Source organism: Triturus cristatus, chromosome 7 (assembly GCF_964204655.1).
Source record: "Triturus cristatus chromosome 7, aTriCri1.1, whole genome shotgun sequence".
Lineage (NCBI taxonomy): Eukaryota > Metazoa > Chordata > Amphibia > Caudata > Salamandridae > Triturus > Triturus cristatus.
This window is the reverse complement of record NC_140590.1, coordinates 1,349,748,998-1,349,769,918: the sequence shown is the minus strand read 5'-3', so window position 1 is coordinate 1,349,769,918 and position 20,921 is coordinate 1,349,748,998. Positions and strand designations below refer to the sequence as shown.

The following is a 20,921-nucleotide window of genomic DNA, read 5'->3' as shown; positions in this document are numbered from 1 at the left end:
TCCCCTACCTTCCTCTGGACCGTCAACAATGCTTTCTGCCTCACTCCCATGACGTATGCATCCCAAAGAGAGTCTGCTAATGATCTCTCCTTCGAGTATTGCTAATCCTAGACTTCTGTGCATGATACCACGTTCTGGGCATCACCTTCCACCCCTCTCTGTGCTATCATTGACCAATTGGTCTCAAAGTAACTGACCTTCACTTATTGGAGGTCCTCATGGACCTGGAAGTCCCCCAGTGTCTCCGGGTGCAGGCATCTCAGGGGCACCCTTGGCCTAGCTCCACTCACACCCCTGTCTAAAAGTAGTGGTGCATGATCTAAGAGGAATCTGCTGAGAATGTGTACATCCACCACCGCGGCAGCCAGCTCCTCCAACACTAGAAACCTGTCAAGGTGGCTATATGCTTCATGTGCTGGTGTATAGCATGTGAACTCCCTGACTGCCCGGTGTGTTGCACACCAGATATCCATACAGTGTATGCCCTCCATAATGGCCCTCAGCGTGGTAGACATGCTCAGCTTCGTGTGAGGGCCGCGACGGGTGCCAATGCAGCTGCCCATCCAGAGCACAATTAAAATCTCCAGCCCACAGGAGGCAGATCCTGACATAAGGGAGCAGCTCTTGCTCTGTCTCAAGGTAGGATCCCCCCCCTCATCGCCATTCGGTGCGTATACATGTATATCGTTTAACGTATGAGTTGAGCCCACGAATATTCCAGGCCACTAACCTAAATTGTGCAACAATAATACCTAAATCTACCTGCTCCCCCCCCCCAACCATCACAAAAACAATGAACACATTGCTGCTGTACAACAAAGTGTAACTTAACAGCCCATCCCACCCCAAGTCTACGTATGTCAGCACACTCAACACGCGCCCACACACCCTACACACTCAATCACATACACACAGTGCCACCACACTCAGTCGCCCCTACCACACACACTCAGTGCCAAGCAACCAAAACTCCATAGGCAGCGACCCATCCCGTTTACTCCCTCATTCTGCTCAGCCGCACACCATCGTATTTCTCACATAACATACTGGCCAAATTACCAATCTGTGCAAGTGGGGCTCCCAGCAGACCTCCAGGCCTTCCATCTCCCTGTATCTCCAGACAGTCAAGCACAGCCTCAGCTGTAGTAAAGAAATGTGTGTAGTAATCACGGAGTGAAGGCTATAGTAGCATGTAACAGTTACATTTATTGTTTTTGCTTTTAATGTTTGCTTTACTTCCCCAAAAGTCATTTGCATTTGCTGCATCTGTCGCGTATAATTTGGGAAAATGCGGATCACATGATTTTCGAATGTAGGATCCCCAGCCGTCTGCAGGATGGGATCTCTGTCCCTATAGTTGAGTATTTTTGCGATTTTACCACAAAAAGGGATGACTGCTTAGCATACTGGATCGTCAATGCAACCCAACGCTCAAAGAAAAATTCTGGAGTCTGTCCCTCCGCACCTTCCAGAAAGCCATCAAACCGGAGATTGCAGTGCCTGGATCATCCTTGTTGGCCCTATCCTCCAAAGTGGCAGTCCTGGCTGGGACAGGTACAGACTAATTTGCATGTAGCCTGGTTCTGAGCTGGGATGGTGCAGTGAGCTAAAAAACGGTGATGGATTAAAACCATGATCTCTTGACTTGGTAAGAGTATTCTGCATCATTCAGAAACTCTGTCCATCACCACCCCCTTTTTCCCAAATCGATTTTATCCACACTCAGTGTGGGAGGGAATGCTCAGACGTGAGTCCCTTGCTCATTGCACCATCAGGATTCAGGCAAGCCGGGCCGACGAAGGCTGTGATGCCAGAAACCGGTCCCCGGAAGCTTGTTTCCTTCCCAGTATAAGAATTGGCTTGGTAGTTTGGTTTGCCCTGTTCCCATCATGCACTGGGACAGGTACAGACTAATTTGCATGTAGCCTGGTTCTGAGCTGGGATGGTGCAGTGAGCTAAAAAACGGTGATGGATTAAAACCATGATCTCTTGACTTGGTAAGAGTATTCTGCATCATTCAGAAACTCTGTCCATCACCACCCCCTTTTTCCCAAATCGATTTTATCCACACTCAGTGTGGGAGGGTATGCTCAGACGTGAGTCCCTTGCTCATTGCACCATCAGGATTCAGGCAAGCCGGGCCGACGAAGGCTGTGATGCCAGAAACCGGTCCCCGGAAGCTTGTTTCCTTCCCAGTATAAGAATTGGCTTGGTAGTTTGGTTTGCCCTGTTCCCATCATGCACTGGGACAGGTACAGACTAATTTGCATGTAGCCTGGTTCTGAGCTGGGATGGTGCAGTGAGCTAAAAAACGGCGATGGATTAAAACCATGATCTCTTGACTTGGTAAGAGTATTCTGCATCATTCAGAAACTCTGTCCATCACCACCCCCTTTTTCCCAAACTGGCTGAGAGGTCAACCAGTTTTCTGTTAGGCGGTGACCTCCTCCTGAAGCTTAGTCACATCTTGCTCTTTGGCCAGTGACCTCTCCACCACCTTATGGAGGGCCAACTGTAGCAGGCTCATATCCTGAGATACAGGCGCTATCTTGGCTTGAACAGTCTCTCTTGATGCCTCAATAGCATTAAGTATCTGAGCACTGGTAGGGCACTGCGGCTCCTGCAGGCCTGCCTCTCAATCTGCCGGACCTGTCCCCTGAGCCGTGAATTGGTCCTTCTTGGTCTGCTGTGCCCCATGCTGCGGCCTATCTTTGCCCGGGGGGATTGCAGGGGCAAGCCAGATCCCAACCACGTGAACTCCACACAGCTGGTACGGAATCCGTCCCCGCTAGCCTCTCATTCGTGCTTCCAGGGGCATTGCTGCACTCACTGGCTTCTTCCCAGGTGGCACAGTCAGGCAGGTCTCGCCCTTAGCTAGCCCTTTGACCCCAATGGGGTGGGGGGGATGGGGGGGGGGAAGCAAGTCCTGTCCACATCCGCCACCTGGCAGCACCAAGAGTTATGGCGCCAACAACCAGTCTCTCACCTCCCCCAGGCGCTCACAGCACTGTGCTCCCCAGTGTCCTGCTCATAGGAGGACCTGTCTCTCAGTAGGCCTCCAGTCGTGCCTCCCACAACCAGTGTCTAGGAGGCGCCGTCGCCCGCAGCGGTTCCCTAACCCGCAAGCTGCTCCAACATAATTTATCCCCCAGTGTACACTCAGTCAATTGCCTGTGAGAGGGTGTTTGCGTTTGGGGGGGAGGGGCAGAAGATGATTAGGCCTCTTATGGCTCACCTGCAGCTCCTTATCTGTTGGAGCTCACCAGGGCAGAAGGCTACGGCAGCAGGCCTTCCGCCTCTTTAACAGTCTCCCAGGGACTGCAGAGGCACCCTCCTTATTCCCCTGGCACCACAATACTGGCCACGGGAACAGCAGGGTGCAGCACCCAGCTCATAGTGTCCGGTCGGCCCTCACAGGGTGCAGGACACCCCTCTCAACACCGCAGACCCCACTGGGGGGTCGGTAAATTGGATCTCTACTCCCAGTGGCAGCTCGAGTCCTCCAGTACCCCAGCTGTATTCAACAAAGGGGATGGAGGGCAGGGAGGGCAGGGGACCCAGGGTTTAGGTCTGCAGGCCTCACAAATATAGTAGCGGGGCCCTCCACAGGTGTAATTGCTCTCCCAGGCCCACTGTCTCCTCCGCAATGTTGGTGGATCACAGTTCCCGGCACCTGGAGACCTACCGGAATCCCAAGTTCGCTGGCTGTACCTGTGGTTTCACCTCTCACTGCCAGTCTTTGCCTGGCGTAACTGCCATTCAGAGTTGTCCCTGCACCCCAAGGAGCCACCAGCAGCACACTTACAATGCTGTTGCTCTCTCTACAGCACTCTGGGTCACTGGTCCTGTCTCCTCCACCAGAATTCACTGCCAGGCCGCTGATGTTCCCCAAGGGTGTGGGGTTCACAGTCTCCCCACTGCTCGGCAAATTGTCTGCCGGGGTTCCCACAGCTGTGGTAATCTGTTTGGCGGCTGAAAAAGCAACTACGGGTGAGGCTGCTGCAGGATTTGCGCAGGGCAGAACGGGACCTCTGAAAGCTACGTCCTGATTTCTATTTTTCCAGGCTACGCCCCAAGTGTTACACCACTATGTGAACAAGCTAGCAGACCAGTTCTCCGATTTATACATGCTTAGTGATATACTCAAGATATTAAACACATGCAGCTCAGGCAGGATAGTTACAAATCATAAGGTTTTCCCTGTCCCTGTTGGTATCTGAACTGAACTAACTGTACATAGGATGGAGAGCCAACCACACTAAAATGTACGCAGTGACTGGTTTACATTTCCAAATCTATGGTACCATATATAAGCCTTTTTCTTAGCCTTTTCCAATCTTGATAGTCCAAAAAGATTAATTTGGGTGATACATTTTGAGTTCCGTAGTACATAATTGTCTTGTTTTCTAGCCTCAACAGTAAATGAATGTGATTGCGGGTTGATGATATAAATTGTAACCCTCTTATGTTTTTTATATTCCAGTAAGCGACGACTTGGTAAAGGATTGCCTGAGTATTTTGTACACCACATGTATTTGTGTAAGTATATTCTTTGAAGTAAAATGTTTCTCCATCTTTGTGCTCTTAGTTTGTGCCTTGGTACTCTCGATTGTTTCTCAGACAAAACTGCCAATCTTTATCACTTTTATTGTGACGTAAACATCATGGGTAAGTGTTTTTAACTGGACATGGTTTGGCAAAGGGATGCACATTTACCAAACATGTTTATAGTTGAGTTTTGATGTCAGTGCTTGCTATTGCTTTCCTGCTGTTGAGCCTAGGATTAAAGAGGCAACCCTGATGCTAGGCCGACCCTCATTATTTTTGAAAAAATTAGAATGAAAAATGTCCTAGCTGTCCTAAAGGAACATTTTCTACGTCTGGAACGGAGGCGAGGATTATGCTAATTCAAAGTTTACTCGCCACCAATAAAGCCATATCAATTACCGGCTTTTGTGAATCTAGAAAGGATGGATAAGAAATTATCGTGGAATGCATCTTTGTGCGCATTGAAATGTGATAAGTAACCCCGTCTTGGGTAAAAGTCCTACCTTTAATCTCTAGAGCCCGTGCATCCGAAACTCTACAACAGAAACCAAGCAAAGTAACATGGTCAGCTTACCTGAAAGTTCTTTCCACAAGAGATATTTACCCTACCAAGAAAGGAAGAGATTAAGCACTTGATTAACATCCCAAATGGAAGAATACCTCTGTTCCGGGGGAAACCAATAACCTAATGCCCCTCAGCAACTTTCTCACGAGAAGATGTTCCCCAATGGGGAGACTTTCAGTGGAGTCATGGCCGGCTGAAATCGCAGGCTGAAATGAATTTACTGACCTATAAGCCATTTCTGTTACAGCCTTGCCCAATAGGAAATTCAACACGGGACATTTCCTGAACCCACAGGATGCAGATACCGTTGCATACACCAGCCGGACCATTTGGACCAGGCAGACTTGTATCAGCGTACCATGGAGGATGCCCATGCTTTTGCAAGGAGAGCCTTAGCTTGTTGTGAAAGGGCCAGGACTTGCCATTTCCTCCAGTAATCTGCAATGCTTTAAGGCAGAAAGACTGATCCACCACCATGTTGTGGCGCTTCCCTGAGCGACCAATCTCTTAGGAGATCTAGAAGGATTGGAAAATCCCAAGAAAGTTCTATCAGAACTGAATACCATGCTTGAAATTTCCAAAGGGACGTCACCAGGACCAAGCTCACATTTTGTCTCCGGACCTGTGCTGAAAGTAGAGTCACCATCTAGACCAGAGGAAATGCGTACCCCTGCTCCTGACTTCAATCCTGCAGGAATGCATCTGTTGCTGCCGCCAGTGGATCTGGCCTCCAACTGAAGAACAGACCCAGCTGATGGTCCAGGCAGAAGGCAAATCGATCCACCATGAAAAGACTCAATCTGCGGGTCAGAGATGAGAATATCTCTGGATCGAGTTTCCACATAATGAAGTCTTAAAGATACCTGGAGTTCCAGTCTGCCATCATTTTGGAGGAACCTGGAAGCTGTTTCACCATCACGGAGACCTTATGGGTGAGACCGTATTCCCAAAAATCCCTGGCAATGTCTGATAGAGCCTTGGATTTAGTTCCTTCTAAATGGTTGATGTAAAGGAACACATACACGTTGTCAATCCCCAGAAGGACGCAACATTGGATCTGTCCTTGGTCCAACATCGGACCGGGAAGCATCCCGCCAACACCTCCAGGCAGTTGATGTGGAGGGTTCTTTCCTGAGAAGACCACCTGCGGATCACTTCTCAAAGTGGGCGCCACAACATGTCATGCTGGCGTCCGACTCGATAATAAGGCCAGGGCTAAAGCCCAATATGGCCCTGCCGTCAATGTGTCCATGTAGGAGAACCGCCGCTTCATCTCCTCTTTGGCGTCTGGAGTAAGGGGAACCGACTCCCCATAAGACAGGCCCCTTCTGAGGTGGAAAGCCTTTAGGCGTTGTAAGGTACGGAAGTGCACAGGTCCTGGGAAGATCGCTTGAATAGAGGAAGAGCAGAGACCCACTATCTGTGCTACTTGGCGTAGGGACGTTTTAGTTTTTGTCAGTTTTGCATAGTGTCTGCCTGATCTTTGTCAGCTTCCTTATAGGAAGACTAAGAGAAGATTCTACTTAGTTGAGGACTAAGTTGCAATAAAGTGGGGTTTCTCTCCATTGATGATGAAGCCCAGAGATTTGAGGAGGGACACCACCATTTGCAGTTGTTCAGAAAGGCGTCGAGGACATTGGTCTATCAGTAAGCTGTAGTCCAAGTAGATGGTCAGGCGAACCCCCCCGGGACCGCAAGTGCTCCAACACTGGCTCGAGAACATTGATGAAGCACAAGGAGTCGAAGATAGACCAAAAATGAGAGCAGTAAATTCGAAGACCTGATCTCTCCATTGGAACTGTAGGAACCTGTGTTAAGTGGGCAAATTGGGGTCGCAAAGTATGTGTCCTTGAGGTTGAGGTGCACCATCCAATCTCCAGGACGTTGCAAATCTTCAGGAGGTCAATCCCCTCCACCTTGAAGTGGCGATAGGTCTACCTCCCATTTAACTCTTTGAGGTTGAGAACCGGGCGTTGGCCCCCATCGTGCTTCTCCACCAGAAAAAGGTTGCTCAGAAAACCCCGGATATGAAGGTGGGAAGGAACAATGGTCTGTTTCTCCAGCATGTGAGCAACCTCCACGTCTGATGATAGCATCTGATTGAGGAAAAAAGAAGGGGGTGTGGACAATTAGTCTGAGAAGGGAAGCCATAAAACTTTATCTGAAACCCTTGCATGGTCTGCCTCACCCATCCATCTGAAGTAATGCCAGTTGTGTGAGAACTGGGCCCACCTGCCCCCAACTGCCTTGTGAGAGGGAAACCTTGGACTCCCCATTAAAACATCCTTTGGCGGACTGCCCTATGGGGGGACCTCTGGAGCCACAAAGGCATGATCCACCTCTGGAGGGATAGAAACCGCCAAATCAACTGGAGTCCTGCCATTGAGCCCATCTGCCTTCGCCTCTGAAGGAGGGCTGTGCTGTGGGGTGACTGCCCATGCGCTCCCACACATGACTGACCCCCATGATAACTCTAGGGTTAAAGATGCGCTTAATGAAGGCTTGCGCCTTATCTAGGGAATCAAAGATGGCTACAAATGTCCCTAACTCTGATGAAGGGGCCCCCAAACAGGCCTTCCAGGGCCACTGCCCCCACCTCCGACGAGGCTAGGTCCTGCAGCTTGAGGTTGACCTTGATCAAAAATGATAAGCGCTCTGCGGACAGGGCACAATTAGCATTGTCCAACAATATAATAGAGCGCTGGGCCCAGCCCGAGAGCGCCTCTGGTGGAATGAGGGACTCTGACGCCTTGGTGTCCGCAGCCATGTCTAAAATTCTTGTGAGGGGCCTGGCTAAAGGAGTTTGTCCTGGTATGCCCACCAGGACTGGTCAATATGGTCATTTTAGGTCCCTCAAATACTTTGCAAGGAAGTTCGCCATTTTAGGGTCAAACTCTGGGATGAGCGCCACTTTGCCTTCCATAGAAAGGACGGGAGCATTCCGCCTGAAGGCAGTTCCGGACTTCCTTATCAAGGGGCTTCCTGAGTCTGGCTGCCACACTGGAGGCTACTTGGGGGCTGAGACTCATTCAGAAGATTTAGGATGGATCACATTATCAGGGCCCAGCATGTTGCTGTCAGGGATGGCAGAGGTGTTAGGGGCCGGAGGGGAACCCTCTGAGGAGTGACGTCAAGGTCTGGACTGTTCGTCATCCCCATCAAACCCCACGTGTGAGCCATCAGCCTCAGGATCTGCGTATGGAGGGGAAGTATATTCATCTTGGCTCCCTGCAGGGGACAGCATTGTGGGGTTATTTGGATGCTGGTCATCCCTGGCCAGGAAGGCCCATTTGAGCCTGTCAAAGGCATCATTGCCCCATGTGTTTTGGCTTTTTGCCTTGGCCTTGCCAGGCAGAGGAGGTGAGGGTCCACAAGGTTGTATACCTAAGGGGGTATGAAAGCCTTACCTACCAAGGAGGTGTAGAGGATAGGCAGCAGCCAGCCATTGCAATCTTCTCTCGAAGGGCTACATGGCGTATGACACCGTTTTGTGGATGGATTCATCCACCACATTGCAGAATTCATCATCCAGTGGAAAGTATTGGATCTGCTCTTTTTCCATGAAGAAGGCTACTTCGTACTGCATGGCAGGGGTTTTGGGTTGAGGATTATCAACCTCAGTGGTGGTCACACAAGTAATGAGGGTCTCCACAGGACACACACGCGCCCTTGTGATACCTGGGCAGAGACTGGGTGTGTTTATCCTAGTAAGCGCTTGGCAGAGCTAAGAAAATACAAGAATTTTACAGACCAGCAAGTTTGTGGGCGTCTCAGGCTCGATACAGACCCTGGCACTGTAGGGCGTCCTACTCTTAGCCCAGCGGGTTGCAGACGTTCCGTGATCAGCTTCTCAACATGCTCCAATCAGTTTCCTTTTAAAGCGTGCCGATCGCGAAGCTCGGGAAGAGCGCTTCACTATGTTGTAGTGCACAGCACCCGGCCCAGCGAGAGAAAGGGAATGACAGTCACTTCTGCCCGTTGATTAAAGGGAGGTAATGGACACCCATCTGCCTCCAGAAAGGCCACTCCGGCAACTACTGGGCCGCTGGCGGCATCCGAGCACCACAGACACCGCCCATATCGGCCACCCAGGCTTCCCAAAAAAAGCAGCTCACAGCTGGAACTTGGATACCGAATGTCTGAATGCCCACCTTATCAATCCGACCCTGCCTGGTGGCCATTTGGGCACCGCACTGCACCTCTCAGATTAACTACTCCTGCGTAGCGGAAGAAAGGCGAATGCCCAACAATTGTGAATCTCCTTAGAGCATAAGCATACACGCACAACAATAAAGACATAATCGTTAATAAGATTGAGTCCAGAGTAGAGGCTCAATACCTTATCTGTTGGCTTCTCCAGAGGGAATAAACATTGACAAAGCACTTTATTATGATAATCAGTAATGATTTGATGCTATACAAATGCCTTTTATTTCTACCTTCCGCGGTGTTCATGGGAGTAGTAGTTTTCTTGCTGATATGTTAATGTTCCTTGTGGCGCCTGTTAATAAGAAGTGGAGCAGGAACAGCATATTCCTCACCTCAGGTCCTGACTTAGAATTGGGAAACAAGCATCAGCAGTGATCTGCAATTATTACACTTGTTATTCTGTTTCTAGATTAGGCAATGTGTGATGGCTGCCATGTCATTAAAGTAATCGACAAATGTTCTCTTGAATTACAAGCATCCATCCACTTCTGCTAACTCCCTTTCTTCCTAACAACGCTAAAACAGTACACTTTATGATAAAGTGTAAGTTTTTTTTAAACCTTTATTTAGTTTTATAAGCGCATACATTCAATGCAGCTTTTGTATAATACACTGGTAAGACACAGTAACAAATTGAAGAGAGCGCAAGTATAGTACAATGTCCAGATCCACATATAGAGTAATAATCACTGTAGCACTGTTCATATGCACAAACCCACAACTGTAATCGGGGAACATAGTAATGCCAGTGGAATCCACAATCTCTACTCATAGCGTGTATACAATATAAAGGGAAGGTCGGGAGTCTGTCTTCACGTTACAGCGGTAGTGTCACGGGTGGGTGTCGTGGCATTTACGGGATGAGCAAGTAAATATGTCTTTAAGCGGTTCCATATATTGCGAGGGCACGATGTGGGGGGGAGAAGGTCTGCAAATGTGAATGTTTGGTCCTGCCAAAATAACATGTCACTGATCCATTCCTTAAATTTAGCCGACCCCATCGACAGGCCACTCTCCTTTTTAGCCAAGAGAAGGCCAAATGATATAAACTTCCGATGTGCCACCATCAAATTCTGTGTATATCCTAATAGGGCCAGCAAAGGCGACAATGGGAGCTGTAGGGAGGTCATCTGCTCCAATGCTGTGAGCACCTGTCGCCACTATGCGTACACAGCGAGGAAATCCTAGGCCTGATGTAGGAAATCAGCCGCCTCCGTACCACAGTGGTCACATCTATCACTGTTGCGCAACCTATACCTATGCTGTTTGACCAGAGTGTAGTAAGTGTGATGTAAAAATTATAATGGGTGATGCGCAAGCGACTACTAGATGAAATTTGCTCTGTCTGAATGCAGCAATATGTCCATTGCTTGTCAGTGAGTTTGTGTCCCAACTCGGCTACCCATTTGTCGCTAGATGTGCAGTGGGTTAAATCCGGGCTGGTGTATAAGCTATGATATAGTGTAGAAACCAAATTTGAGGCAGCAACAGTGCATAAAATCATGCGTAGTGGGGTGATCTCCGAAGGCTCCAGAGTGTATATAGGTGTGCGCTCTTTGATGCCCTGTCGCACTCGGACGTATAGAAAAATGTCCATGGGCGAGGCAGGTTGTTTTGAAAACAACTGCTGTAGCGTATGGAATTTGCCATTTAAGTAAAGATCCCCCCAGCAAGTGATATCGTATTTAGCCATAGTTTATTTTTTTTAAATACCTACCTGCAAGATCGGCATCTTAGGGTGATATACCAGAGGAAGTAAGGGGGAATAAAGCATGGGGGCCTGCAGACGCTTGGCTATACCTTCTCATGCCTTCTCTGTGCAGACGACCGGCGACACGGCAAACTCTTGTGGCGTAGTAGCAGTAAAAAAGGCACCCTCTAGAGTTATGGGATCAAACAATCAATGTTCTGTGGCAACCTGGGGCATGTATTTGGGGGCATGGAACCAGAAGGGAGCGTAGTGGGCCTGTGCACAGAGATAATAGATCTCAAAATTAGGGATATCAAACCCTCCATGGGAATAGGGCTTGGTGAGTGTGTCCCACTGCAGCCGAGGTTGTTAACCATACCATGTCAGCCGTATCCGTTCCGACCAAAGTTAGAAGAAATGCCTACCCGGGTCATATGGAATATTTTTAAAAAAAGGTATAGCAGCTTGGTGAGGACAACAATTTTTATGAGGGAGGAGCGCCCTGCCATAAAGAGAGGAAGAGCAATCCACCTTGTGATACTGTTTGTGATGCTCTCCAAAGCCCTGCCATAATTGAGACGCATCAGCTCCTCTCGATCAGTTGTAATGTTTATCCCCAGATATCGCACCTCAGCAGCACACCACTCAATAGGGAAATCAGGGGTAAATGCGGTCACCGATGGGATGAGGGGAAAGATCTGAGACTTCGCCCAGTTGATATGTATACCTGAGAGCACCCCGAATCGCACAAGCTCCCGAAGTAGAGGATTAAGATTGTGTTTAGGTTCCTTAACGTATAGAGTAACATCATCCGCATAAAGCGAAATGAGTATCAGACGAAGGAAGCAGCTTGATGATGCTGCCGAACTCTGGCTGCTAGGGGCTCAATAGCCAGAGCAAAAAGTAGTGGAGAGAGCGGGCATCCCTGCCTGGTGCCCCTCGTAATTGAAAAGGGGGAAGAGGTGTGACCATTGATTAGAACTCTTGCCACCGGAGCAGTATATAGGAGGCGAATCCACAACAAAAAACCTTTAGGTAGTCCCATGCTTTGAAGTATAACCGAGATAATCCCAATCGACGGAATCAAAGGCTTTTGTGGCGTCTAGAAAGACCGCCACCAAAGCCAGCTGTGGATCTATGGACTGCAGGATAGAGAAGAGTGTGCACAAATTATGCGTTGTCGCCCTGCCGGGAATTAACCCTGCTTGGTCCGGAAGAACTAATGTTTCCATTAGCAAACTTAGTCTATTAGCCAATATTTTGGCAAGGATTTTCACATCATTATTCATTAGGGAAAGTAGATGATAAGAGTCGCAAACGTCCGCAGGCTTTCCAGGTTTCAGGAGTGAAGTAATGAGGGCTTCCCTCATTGAACATGGAAGGGTCTCCAATTCCTGAGCCTCCGAGTAGACACGTTTAAGTATCGGGAGTAATTGATCAATATAAGTTTTGTAAAAATCAATGGGGAGGCAGTCCGATCCAGGGGTTTTCCCAGATTTTATCTGCATAATTGCAGCGCAGATTTCTTCATTTTCTAGGGGCGCTGCTAAAAACTCTCTCTGAGCATTACCCAACCAGCCTAGAGCAATGTCCTGCCGATAAATGGAAAAGTCAGGAGGGTCCGTCCTAAGAGTACTTTATAAATCCTCATAAAACTCGGCGAAGACAATGAGGATATCTAGACTGTCTCTATGACGAGTGCCAGTTTTATCCGGAATTTCCAGGACATAATTGGAAAACCTAGGCTGGCAGACTTCCATCGCCAAGGCTCTGCCCGGACGCTCGCCCTCCCCGTATTTGCGTGCTGTAAAATACTTTCTCCGAAGTCGAGCCTCACGATCGGCAGTAGCCTTGTAATCGGAGAGCTTCTCCCGAAACATTGCTTGTTGAGACCCGGAGGCACCACGCCACAGACCCTCCTCCAGTTGTTTCAGCTCTGTCTCAAGCAACTGCAAACTGCGTCGAATGTCACGCAGCACACTGAAGATTTTAGAGATGCAGGACCCTCTAATCGTGACCTTAAAGGACTCCCATACCGTACCAACCTGCGCAACTGAGTCAATGTTTCTTTGAGAAAATTCAGTGACTTCTGTCCCCAATTCAGCCTTAAACGCTGCATCGAACAGAGCTTCTGGTGGCAACTTCCAGCATCTTGGAGTCGCAACCGAGTTAGGAGGTGCAATCGTCATGCGAACCGGGGCATGATCGGAATAAGTCTTGGCTAGGTGCTCAATGTAAGTTATCAATGGGACCACCCCTCGGGAAACAACCCAATAGTCCAATCTGGCCCAAGTGGAATGTGCCGCTGTATGTGTGCCTTCTTTCCCGCCGGGATGTACATGACGCCAGGCATCTCGGAGTACATGGGCCGAGAACATGTTCACTAATGTGCTCTGTGCTTTTGTATAGTGGTGAGGGAGAGGGTTAGAGCGATCTACAGCATGGTCTCTCCCCCCCCCCCATATAACGTGAGTGGAGCCTATTTGGAGTATGCGTCCCCATAACGTGGTGACGTAATCTGGGTCTTCTACATTCGGCCCGTAACAGCATATGAGTGTGACAGACTGCGTTCCCAGTGTACCCCAGAGTATGCAGCTCATACCCAAAGTTTCGTGATACGTCCCACCCATAATGAACGGGGTATTTTATTTTTATATAAATTACTGTGCCTCTGGAGTAAGTAGAGTACGGAGAGAAGATTCGGTCTGTGGCCCAACGGCCGGCACAGCTAGGAGTGAGATGTGGATCCAAGTGAGTCTCTTGTAACATAGCAATGTGAATTTGATGCCTATCGAGGTAGGAGAGTATTTGTCTACGTTTACCTGGATCTCCTAATCTCCTGACGTTCCATGTGAGGAGGTGTATTTTTAGCGCATCAGTGTGTGGAGGCATTATCATGCGATGTGTAGATGTCCTGGTGTGATCTGGACCGACTAATATGAATACAGCTTTGAATGCATATTCTCATGTCTCCCTGTTGAGTAATAACAATGTGGAGATCTTGAATGAACAAATCCCATCCCACCCCCTCCCACAATAGCACCCCAATCGTGGTGGAATTGCGTTGCCCTCCCAGAACCCAACCAATCTTGACATCATAAAGCTAAATAAATACCCCAAGTTGTCAGGGGGAACAGCCGCAGGGGGATCGCCAGTGGACAACGAAGTCTCCCTTCTCCCATGGCCGTGTGACCAGTTTCCCAATGATAGCGGGAAGGAGGGAAACGGGAGGTGCTTGGCATAGTCCAACACATTATCATAAAAATACATTGTGCCTGCCACCGACAAAATCCCAATTCACTTATCTGTCTCTACGAAACCTCCCAACAAACCAGACATCCAGGTAACGTGGAGTTTTGTCTCTTAATAGTAACCGTTCCCAACAGAATGTCGCTCCACAGGTAATCAGCGACCCACGCAGGATATAGACAAAGACAGCTCAGTCTGAGAGAGGCGTTCTTGGGAGTCACGTCACGGAGATTGCTTCTTGATGATCTTGAGGAAGTCGTCCACTTGTTGATTATTGATGAAGAAGTGTTGCTTGCCTTGATGTGTAACCCACAAACGTGCCGGGTTCTTGAGAGCATATTCGATCTGCGCATTACGGAGCTTTTGTTTGGCCGGTATAAATTTGAGCCTTGCCTCCTGGACTGCAGCTGTGAAATCCGGATAGATAGTGAAATCTCTGCCCTCGTGAGAGTCTTTTTTTTCCAGCGGGATTGAGGCGCGCCAGAGGCAAATCAGACGAGGAGGACAAAAATACTGAGCCCTGCTACACTGATTAAGAGAAGAAAGAGCAGCACAGGGGCACCTCCACCGCCAAAATCACGCCAAGATCACTGGCCGAAGAGTCCGCTTTGCTTAAGCGCCAGTCACCAGAATCAGTCAATGGTCTCACTCTCACCCCAGGAAGGGCAATCATTCTCCTGCAATCGAAGAAAGGAGACGATGTAACAGCCTGTCCTGTGAAGAGTCATGACAAAATGATGCACCATATGCTGAGAAGTCAAGTGGATCTACTCCACACGGCAACGCAGGGAGCTATAGCGTTAGATAAAATGGCAGCGGGGGGAGTGAGATCAGCGCAACCGCTGCAAAGTCCAGCAAGAGTCTTCTGACAGTGGCAGAGGGCGTAGTATTGCAGTATGACGAGCAGTGTAGATAGCGCAATTGTACTCGCCCCGCTATTCTGGGCAAATGCTGGCCCACATACAGCACAACAATCACTACCCAGCTGATTGTGATCAGGGGACAAGTAGCAACCCTCCTAGTGTCAGCGGGATTCTGTCTCCAACTCCGCCAACACGGCCGCAGCACAAGGTCTCAAGCGTGGACTGGGGCAGGGCAAAATGTAGGGAATCCGCGCTGAGACCTTCAAGTGGGGAAAATCGCCACTCACCGCCACCACGGGATCATCCATGGGCAGCTCCGCCGGGTTGAAGGACGATCTGCTGCTCAGAGACTACAACAGAGCTCCAGAGTACAGTTCAGATTTCAGCGCGATAATCGCTGAGGCCCGCAAACCACGTGTGGTCCCCGGGACTCGCGCAGCCACACCAGCCGAGGTCTCCTCCAGCGGCGCAGCCCACCAAGCGCGCTGGAAAGTACGGCACTGCTCCCAGCCGTCAGAGAGAATCCGCAATGCCTGAATTTTAAACCGGATCTATAGATACATGCGCTTTGAGTAGCAGTATTGTGTGTATAATCAGGATAATTGCAGGATTGTGCCACCAAGCAACAAAAGCCTCACAGGTGTGCGGCCATCTTGGTTGTGCGCCACCTAGCGCCCCCTAAAGTGTAGGAAGTTTTAATAGTTTGGAATATTGGTACATATTATTCAGAGGAACACAAATTGTAGAACACCTGTAACTGGCGGCCAGCAGGACCCAGTTTGCATTGATTAGCCTCCATGTCTTTGTCCTGCGTGGGAATGTCTGAGATAGCGACAGGACACGCGTGAGCAGCTGGGCTTTATTGGGCTTCACACCAGTTGTTTAAATTTCTGAGACAGTATGGGATATCTAGTCTCTCAGTTGTTCTCCAGTAGTTATTTCTTAATCCTAAACCGGTGTTTATATATTTAGAGCTGAGGCTTAGGGCTAGGCAGAAGGGTTGATGTGCGAAGACCATGGCAATTTGAGGGGACGATCTGTGATTGTCCTTCATGTTTTTCAACAGTTTTAAGTTGGGATAAACTTGTTACAGGTAATGTAACGTTTACTGGTGCTATTGTTACACAGTATCTGCATTGTGAAGCATGTTTCCTATGTGTTAAGTCAAATGTTGACAGGCAACACTTTCTTCACCAAATGTAAATTTGCCAAAAACTCTTATGTATTTGTATTAAACCTTCTTTAATTCGCCTTTATTTATTTTTTGCTTAGACTGAAGGTGTCACCAAGCGGTTGGCAGAAAGAAGTGACTTTGTGTTGTTTCTGTTTACACTTATGTCAAACAAACAGACCTTTCTACAAACGGCTACACTAATTGAAGATATCCTTGGAGTTAAAAAGGTGTGGAACAAGTTATGCAAATTTGACACCGCTGATTCCCACTAAGATTGTGAGACTGTTAATTGCTTTTATTTTTTACGGTGATTGTTGAATGATTCTGAGGCAGTTTTTGATACTTGTTCACATAATACAAGTATGTGTAAAACATTAGGATAGTAATCTTTTGTATGGTAAATAACATCAGTTGGGGTATGATCGAGTTTAATCCATAAGACAACTTAAAATTAGAGGTTGTTTTCCAGTTGCCTTGTTTTCGTTAGTAGCAATTGTTTGATATTTGTGCCTATTGTGCCTCTGATTTGAACTTCCACTGATTCTAATGGAAGTTATTGATATCTTTCTGAGATTTTTCCTCAGTCCATAATTCACTTCTGAACTGTTTTTCTGGTTTTAGTATGTTCTGGTCAAATTTTTGTCCAGCGCTTGTTTTTCCATTAACTATCACATCTAGCTATTGCATTACAGTGGTACTTCTATCACAATCAACATACATACAATATTTCCAAGATGTGATTCTCTGTTATCGAAGTAAAACTGTTTCATCCTTAACATTCTTAATTTTTGACAATTAATTAGTCCTATAGTTCTTTCTACTTTTTCCATGCATTTAAAGTATTCAATAATGTGGTGTGTCCTACTTAATTCTAAGGGTGAGTATCCAGTCTTAATGGTTACTAGCTGAGCAATGTCTTAAACCTTTGTGATTCTTTAACAGTCTATCACTACAACACTAGTGTGCATAGCACAGTTGGATGCTAGAGATGCAGGAAGAGACTGTACTCTGGTCACACTGTACTCTGGAATATTGGAGAAATGCGTGGAGAGTTCTGATTGATCTAGAAACTGCTTCTGACCAGGGAATCTGCCCATTGCACCACAAGCAATTCCAAGCATGTATCTTTTGAATCCTCAATTTAATTTGTGACCCTTTGTCGAACATTAAGCCAGATCCTGACATCCACCATCTATTTACCTCAACAACCTAATTTGTACCCTAACGCTTCCCAAAACTCTGGCCTGCTCATTTCATCCTCTTCCTGTGAAACCTTTGAAATGTCCATTATAAGAATTTGCAAATTCCCGATGTCATTGGGGATTAAAGTACAGCACTGCTTTTTGATTACCTTACATATTCCGCCATCCTTTGCAAGGTTCAAATCTAAAGCCACCCTGTTTTGCATTACAAAGCTGCACATTACAATAATTTCTTCAGAAATGTTAGAAAGGGTAGGGGTGGTGTCATTAGCCAACCTCTCAGTTAACTGGGCTGTCTAAAGTGTTCCCCTGTCCTTCTCTCTTCTGACAATAAAAATGGATGTTCTTTAACTGTTTTGTATGGTACATACATGAAAATATCAAAGTTACATGAGCGATTCCACTCAACTGGTGGTAAGTAAGCTCTTTACTACAGACATGGTATATATCCCTATAACTCCTTACCTTGTTATAACGCATAAAACTTTAAGGCATATTAAAAACATAAGTGCCGTTACTCTGACCTACTCTTATAGTTCCCTTGCAGGCTACAGAAAGAGAGACTGCTTTCTGAATCCACAAGTTCAGAGCTGTGTGTGTTACTAGCAAAGTGTTCTCCCTTGATACTGATTCATTATGAAATTGCAACTCCTCTTTGTGTAAATGTGGGTAATGTCTATTAGCTAGTATGTCTAGTATCGTTCTCCTATTCTACTAAATCTCCTTCACCAGTTGGGACAACATACAAGGTATTGAATACCTAATGTCTCTTATCTAATTTTTTTTAAATTCTTGATCTTTCATTTAAGGTTTCTTGGTTTCTGTGAGTGAGCAAGGAAAGATAAATGACACAGTCATGGAAAAGAAAGGTTCCTGTGCAGAATAACTGTCTGCTAGAGAAGCGGACATGTGTGTGCATACCCAAGAGTTTGATACATTTGTAGTATGGTAGGACTGAAAGAGCTGGAAAGTGTTTTCTCTATGTTCATTTTGACTATGAGTATGCATGTTGTTGTGATCCTTTTCTTTCTTTTTGGGGGCGTACCAATGGCTGGAAGACCTACCATACCCTACTGGATGAATCAATAGCATCTGCAGTATCAGTCAATTCGTACAGGTAGTGGATGCAGCCTCCGTGATGGCCAGGACTATCTTCTGCCCCTGGCCCCCCTATTATTTTTGTCTTTGAATATTACAGTATTTCCTTTTGCTAACTTCTAAATTTTTCAAATTTATTTATTATGTTTTGGCTCTCAAAGAGGGCCACATAAACATGTACAGACAAAGCAACACAGTCATCAAAAGTACAAGAATTATAAAAACATAGTATTCGAACCGTAATAGGTACACTGCAAGCCATCAGTCCCACAAGGCCGGGCCGGCACAATCTTCCAGAAAATTTAATAAATAGCTAAAAATCCTTTAAAGAAGTTAAAAAACATAAGCACAGAACATTTCATTTGGTGGGCAATAAAGTGCATGAAGAAAATCTTGTAAAGTGACAATGCTGAGGCGTAGACAGATTACTTTAAGCCATCGCATGCGCAAGCTACGTAACATAGGACAAATCAAAAGTACATGCATACAGTCCTGGTTATTTAATTTACATAGATTGCACAACGGTGAAGTGCCATGCCATTTGGACAGCAACACGTTAAGAGGGATTAAGTCATAACGTAATAAAAACCAAAACCTACGTATCCCATGTGGCAAGTTCCACAGGGCATACGGTTGGGGCTGTTTCAACCTATAGGAGGAGATCAGCGGCTCCACATTCCTTTTATCTCCAACTGTTTTTTTGTCGGATAGAAAACAATACTCCCACGAAGCCTCCTTAAGGACCTGCTTTAACTGCGTGGGAGAGTAGGAGAAAAGAGCGCTTTCATCCAGTCTAAGGATTTTCACAGCCCCTCTAAAATTACTAACAAGTTTAGAGAACTCCTTAAAATTGCCCAAAAGTTCATTTTTGAGTAAAACTCGCAGGGTTCCTTCTCTCGCTCTGGCTAAGCTGGCTACCCACCTTATTAAGGCGCACAGCCCCTGCACCCAGGCACTCCTGAGTCCGAAATCCAGCCTGCAGGCAGCCAGTGGACAGGCATTGTTAAGAGTCGAGAGGGATCTTAGGAGTTTTCCCTCAGTCTTGTGGCAAAAGTCCCAATATTTTATCTCTATTATTTCTATACCATACAAGATGGTTGCGGGGATTTTAGCTCTAAATACTTCTAGAAGGCTAGAAAAATGTCTTTTCCCCGTTGCCAGGTATAGGGACTTTAACCCATTGCCATGGGCAAGAGCTTTGCGAGAGCAATGCTCTATATGAAGATTCTCGCTCATATTGGCCGAGAATATTTTCCCTAAAAAGGTATAACAAGTTACGACCTCCAATCTAAGCCCTCCAATAGCCCAACCAAAATTTGTCGAGCGGCATTTCTTCCTACCAGCAATACACATCACTTTACTTTTATTAATATTGATCTTCATATGATGCTCCCCAGCAAAGTCCTGAAGAGCCTGAAGCCGATTTGCCAGACCCACGGGAGTTAAGTCAAGCAATAACACATCATCGGCATACATCAGACAGGCTATTGGCGCCCCTCCTATCAACGGTGCGATCCCCTCACTATGGGACACAGCAGCAGGGAGGTCAGTTGTGTATAGGGAAAACAACAGGGGCGCCAATAAGCAGCCCTGTTTAAGGCCATTCTGAGATGGTATTTTGGTCGACAGCCCCCTTTCACCCCCCATTAAGACCCTGCACCAGGTCTCAGTGTGCAGAGCCCGCACCAATTCCAGCAGGGGAGTAGGGACACCCAGTGTCGCCAATTTTCTCCACAGCGTTCCCCGATCTACTTTATCGAACGCTGTGGAGAAATCAATGAAGGCGGCGTATACAACACCCCCTCTCACCTGGACATATTTATCAGTGATAACCTGAAGGGCAGTCAGGTTGTCCAGAGTGCCATGTTCCCTTCGGAAGCCAGTCTGTTCCAACGGCAAGATGTTGCGCTCCTCGACCCAATCAGAAAGAGATCTCAGGAGGCATTTCGCAAAGACCTTTCCGATGGAGTCGAGGAGCGCAATCATGCGATAGTTACTGGGGCTGTCCCTTGCTCCCTTTTTGAAGATAGGGACCAGAATGCTTCCTCTCCACGATGCAGGGACACGTTTGGAAAGATGGCATGCCCTAAACAGGGGGTACAAGATTTTACTCCAGGTTAAAGGATCTTGTTTTAGGACCGTCATCGGAAGCTCATCCGGTCCCATGGCCCCAGAGGATCGCATATTTTTTATAGCCAACTCGATTTCCTTCTCAGAGGGAAAGAAGACCGAGTCATCAGGGGCAGCGTACATGAAGTTATCCACACCTGTGGTCCCGTTCCCTGCATATAATTCTCGGATATGAGAGGACCATAGATCTTCT

The 20,921-nt window shown here is 47.3% G+C and overlaps 1 protein-coding gene across 2 annotated transcripts in view; it reads left to right on the top strand.

The window, feature by feature from the left end:
- Window positions 1–20,921, top strand: part of TRPC4AP (transient receptor potential cation channel subfamily C member 4 associated protein) — a 749,627-nt gene that overhangs the window by 147,778 nt on the left and 580,928 nt on the right. For both annotated transcript variants that reach the window (XM_085619014.1, XM_085619013.1), the window contains exons 5-6: window positions 4,484–4,539; window positions 16,397–16,525. In XM_085619014.1, the coding sequence (XP_085475140.1) occupies window positions 4,484–4,539; window positions 16,397–16,525 (185 nt within the window). The remainder of the gene's footprint in view (window positions 1–4,483; window positions 4,540–16,396; window positions 16,526–20,921) is intronic.